The sequence below is a fragment of the Saccostrea echinata genome, unplaced genomic scaffold, assembly GCF_033153115.1.
Source record: "Saccostrea echinata isolate AGI-Se365-2 ecotype Australia unplaced genomic scaffold, CSIRO_AGI_Sech_v1 ptg000007l, whole genome shotgun sequence".
NCBI classification, from domain to species: Eukaryota; Metazoa; Mollusca; class Bivalvia; order Ostreida; family Ostreidae; genus Saccostrea; species Saccostrea echinata.
In genome coordinates this window covers 5,563,485-5,569,148 of record NW_026889756.1, presented here as the reverse complement: position 1 = coordinate 5,569,148, position 5,664 = coordinate 5,563,485, and the positions used below count along the sequence as shown (strand labels likewise).

Genomic DNA, 5,664 nt, shown 5'->3' with positions numbered 1-5,664 from the left:
TGAAATTTCTTCTTGGAGTTTTGTTGGAAACACGTTGAGCTCTTGATACCGTACTTTTAAATTGTATGAGATCAGTTTACACACAAACTTATATTTTGAATACTTTGAAAATACATCGGGATCAGTATTCCACAATGTATTGTGTAAACTGACAGTAAAGACAGACTGAAATCTCTTTTGGAGGATTGTAAGAAACACGTTTTAATAAAATGACAAATAGATATTTCTAATAATTTCATTCTAATTATTTATTTGAGGGATAGAAAACCATGTTAATTTTCATTGTCAGATTCTATTGCTGTCTTATACTATCTATGGATACAATTCTTATTTTCAGACAAATGCATTAACGATCGATCGTGCTAAAAGTAAAGAGAAATCTGACAACTCCTCGATTTATTTACATTTTTAATGAAGCTATAAAGCAGACAACAAATACTCTCCTTGGAACACTCTTGCTTTATTGATGAAACAATAGTTTTCATTACATCATACTATATACAATGTCAAATAAAAATCTTATCTGATCCATTTCAAATACCCTTTTACAGTCTGTAAAATTCTTTTTTCACATAACTATAAACAAGCAAGTTAACTGGTCTTCGGGTTGAAAAAAAACAACAAAATTTTACCAAATGTAAAACCTGATTCATTGCCATTATACTTCACTCATCCGGAAACCTGCCATACATTTAATATACAGTGCAAAATCTTCTAAAAGTACATGTAATACTGTACAACAAATGCAGGATAACAAGTCATTTAATCTAACTGCAGATAATTGTCAACTCTATATGAGGCGATCATTTTTCAAATCTTAAATTTTTGTTGAAGCATTTTATAGTCATTTACTTTTTTTTAAGAGAACATTTGAGACTGATCTTTTTTTTCAATTATCTTTACTTTTTTCCATCTCAGATACATGTACAATTAGATTGAGATTATGCAAAAACCTTTCTTGTGATTAAAATGTTGACATCTCCAGGGATGTTAACAATACAACATTTATACATATGAAATCTATTAAAATATTACAATCTTTCGGAAGTCCGATCAGTTGTTTTGATGGAAACAACAAACTGGACTATTTTACTTGTACAATGACAAATAAAGACATCAAATAAAAAAAACGGATGTGGAATCTGGCCGATAAAATTAAATTTTGAAACCATGTAGCTTTAGAATGAGGCTTTTTCTGGTTTTTAAATCGTCATTTCCGTACAATTAAGTTCTGTAGCCTTTTATAATCACCAGTTAGATATTCCTGTTTGTTTACGTATCTGTATACAGAAATAATATTGCTGTTTAACGATCCGACCCAAAGAAGATTTGTTTCATCATCATAACTCAGGCTTCGTGGTTTGTGTACCCCTTCGCTTTCTGTAAGCAACAATAAGAGGAAATGGCCATCTTTGTCAATCATCTGGACTGCTTTTGTGTTCTCGTCACACACCAGGATATTTAACAGCGCATCTGTACATACCCCTCGTGGTTGAAGTCCTGTTCCTGATGGAGGTCCGGTATAGGAGAATCGATGTCTTCCTCCATTGTCTGTCACCACAACAACACCGCGATGAATTGAAAGGTAATTGGCCACAATAACATCTCCATTGCAGTTTTCTGTGATGTATCTTGGATACATATAGAGTTTTTGACCTGTGTTATTTTGTTCTATTGTCTGTATGTGTTCCGCTGTTTTACTGTAGCGGTTGATCGTGGCTGTCTTTGAATTAATATTTCTCATTCCCACCAGAAAATCTTCATTCGACTTGGAGTAATAGACAGACAGGGGTTTCCATGGTTTCTTTATTTCTATCAGTGTTGAGTTTTCGTTTTTACCTTTAGATAGTTTGTTAATGCAGTGATACCTATCTATATATATAAGATCACCTTTACTATTTACTGTGTGTATACCTCCATAACTACCAGGTATATCTGGTAAATGATGCAGATTGTCACCTGCTGTGTTTGTCAGAATTACATTTTCATCCCAGTAATCACTGATCCATAACAAATCTGATGTAACACGTGAAATGTGATATACATCACCAACACCTGTCACTGTAAAATTTCTGTGTAACACGGATGTATACATCAGTTTCAGGACAGATTCATTTTTAATTTTTCTTTTTCCTCTCTCTGTTATTTGGATTGCATTCAGTACCCTTTTCACAACCTCAATGTGGATATCATCAGTTAGGACAATTTGTGATGTATTAGGACTCTCTTCTTTCTTGAAGATGCGTGCTTTCTTTAGGAATTTGAGTAATTTTACTTGTCTGTGTGTAAACTGTTCAAATTTGTGTTCGCAGTTTTCAATTCTGGCTAGGTGTCTGTGCATTTTTTCTATCTGTTGTTTTACTCTACAGATAAAACTTTCATTTAAAGAACATATCACAGAATAAATGACGTCAGTTATTATGTGTGCTTTCTTTGACATTTCTGACTGAAACTTAGAGATTTCATTGTGGCAAGTTTTAATATCAGCTTTAATGGTTGCCAGGAGAAAACAGTTGTTATAAATAGTCTCACTTCTGATGTTCTGAATGATTTCTTTATGTTGTTTACGTTTTGTTTGATATTCTTTTACAAAGTCTAATAAAATGTTGTGATTTCTGTGTTCTTCACATTGGCCACAAATTGGAAGTTCACAGGAATAGCAGAAGTTTTCAGAAATTCTTATTGGATGTCTCACACAAGTCTTTTGAATTGGGATGTATTGAAATTTCTCACAGTAAATCACAACATCATGGTACATTGTATCAAGATCAATAACATGCTTCTCTTTACACTGTAGACATAGATCATGTTTACACGTGTTACAGTAGAATTCTGTGTCCCTCTGGCATAGAGAACACTGTCGTATTTTACACTGGGCGCTTGATCCTAGAGTGCAGATTACCGTGTACATGATCTGATATTTCGATGCACTGTCGTACTTTACACTATATGCTGAATTCTAATACTAAGAGTATATCCATGAGGTTCAGATTTGTGGTCTTCAGAAACACATTCTGCAAAAATTAAGCAATGGATTTTTAACAAAAATTCAATTCAAAATATCCTTTTATTTATTTTAAAATGTTATTCCAAAACTTACTTAATTGTACATTATTTTAAGATTATTTTAAGATTGAATATATATGTTTTAATATCGATATGTTATGATACACTATTCGATCATAATAATCTATAAACAATACAAATTTGTCAAGAGGCCATAGAACACAGACCCCTGGAAATCCAAAGGTTGAATCAGGTGCCTAGGAGGAGTAAGCATCCCTGTTGACTGATCACACCCGCCATGAGCCCTATGTAGAGATCAAGCAGACGGAATATCCCGTTTTCAAATTCAATATACAAAGGCCAAAGAATTGGTATGAAACACGTCAGCCAAAATACAACGTAATGACAAGTGTATTTACTAACGGGGTCGTTATAACGACCATAGAATTTATAAAATGCTGACTTTAAGCAGGTTGTTGAAATCCTTGTAACATCAACATACATGTCAGTAGCCTACCTCGGTTTAAAAATTGATCTTACTCGGAGCATGCTCTTGAGTATCGAATAAGCTGGGAGATGTAAACATCATATGCAAGTGATAGTGGGATATTACTACGTAAAGCTTAAGTCATCTCGTTTGTCATACAATTTAGTTGATAGTTTGTCTGAGTAAAACATCCAAATATTAAACAGATGTGGTATGCTCTGGGGTGTTTTAATTCAAGTTCACTGGAATATATTGAGTCGACATATGAATGAATGATATATATTAATTCGAGCTGAAGACCAAAGCAAGTGTCTTCTTCTTATTATTATTTAAAAGGTTATAAATAATTTCTGCTTCATGGGAATATAAAAACAGTCGGCTTATAAAGGAGCACAATTGGTTCATATCGGAATTCCAACAGTTTGTTGGAAGACCTTGTCTCTGAAGACTACAGAAATGTTGTCTATGAGGAAAAATATTCTTACATAATAATAATGATAGACAAAGATCATAATCCGATTTAAACCACATCTATATCACTTTTTACGTAATTAGCTTTCATTCGCCAAACAGTAAGAAATGTTTACAAAATGTATATGCCATCAGCTGTGTAAAATTATATATAAAAATGTTCACGCTGTTTCAGGTATGGATTCAGAAGCATGTTACCAGTTGTATACACGGCTAATATATTTCTGTATCTATATAATTTGACAAAGGAAATTGTTTCTTATAATGAATTACTAATGGAAATCTGCACGTGTATTTTCAAAGTAATTTCTACCTGAAGCAGGTTAACACTAAACGATCGGTCAGCGGTCAAACGTCCGGAGGAATTCTGGAAGGGATTTCTTTTGTTTCCAATTATTTTTTTTTAATAATATTGATTGTAAAACTTTCAAATATTCACTACGCAAGTGAGTTAAGGCTATGTATAGGCTGTGCTTTTCTATGCAAATGAGCTAATAAAAATGCATAAGATGTATGTCTCTTATACAGAGAAAGTTTAAATTTATTTTCCTATACATACTTAGTACAACAAATTAAAACTAGTGCACATTATGGCGTTATGTTATGACTTCATGTTCTTTACCACTTAAGGTTATAAAACATATCAGCAAAACAGCGTCGATGTAAAGAATATCCTGTTAAATCTAAAACAAATAATGGATGATATTAAGAAGAATATTCTAAAAATAAATAAAATTGTTGCACAAATCCTATACACTTTTAATTTCACAAGAATTTTAGGAAATTTGCACCAGACTGTGAATTTGTACCCTGTTTCAACTAAAAACTATACGAATAGTAGCTAAACAATTGCCCTGTTGACATTTGTGCAACAATGTCATAAATCCTTGGAATATTCTGCTTATTTTTAGACATTTTTTTAAATAAAAAAATAATAAGGTATGCCATTGCTCCCAAGCTATTTTCTTGATGTTCCTTATAACTTTGTGTAGGTTAGAACGATGATGTCATAATATGACGGCATAATGTGTACTGGCTATCGCATGTTGTGGGTACCAAGTTTGTTTTAAATTTTTCTGTAAGAGAGGTATAGCCCTCATGCGTTTTAATTAGATTCCCTTTTACTGCAAGCTCAATAATGTGTCCTCTCTAGGCTTGTCATCGAAATCGACGGCCATAGTGGCAGTAGTAAGTTTGGAGATGTAAATACCAATGTAGATGATAACGGTATATCACAACATAAATTAGGAAAGTTGACGATGGAAAAATCTGAAGTCATCTCATTTATCATATGGTTTAGTTTTCTTAGTTGGCCCTTATTGTCTATGGTCGGTAAAACATCCAAATATGAAACAAATGCGGTAGACTCGGTGATTTCTTGTATTTTGAGCTCAAGGGGATATATCGAATCAACGTAGGAATTAAATTGAATATTGCAAATTATTTCTGAACACTTTTCCGTTAGTGTTTCATTAGATGTTTGGTTTCTGCAGTTCAAACAAAGGTTTTAATATGTTCTAAATACCTGATATAAAAAGGCAATTCCTTATTCAATAGTTTATATCACTTTGGTTTGATAAAATAGCACCACATCAATCAATTCAACCATTAACAACGAGACAAGACAGGATATATTTAGAACAAAAAATAAACGTTCATGATTTCTAGATGATCAAATATAAACAAGAATTTAAATTAGA

At 32.6% G+C, this 5,664-nt stretch overlaps 1 protein-coding gene across 1 annotated transcript; it reads right to left on the bottom strand.

The window, feature by feature from the left end:
- Positions 1 to 1,210: 1,210 nt before the first annotated feature.
- On the bottom strand, positions 1,211 to 2,911 carry LOC133180684 (uncharacterized). Its single transcript, XM_061315151.1, has one exon. The coding sequence runs from the start codon at positions 2,909 to 2,911 to the stop codon at positions 1,211 to 1,213; it is 1,701 nt and encodes a 566-aa protein (XP_061171135.1).
- Positions 2,912 to 5,664: the final 2,753 nt, after the last annotated feature.

Bases quoted from the DNA above. Each gene is read 5' to 3' on its own strand.
- LOC133180684 (XM_061315151.1), bottom strand. From the start codon at position 2,911: ATGTACACGGTAATCTGCACTCTAGGATCAAGCGCCCAGTGTAAAATA.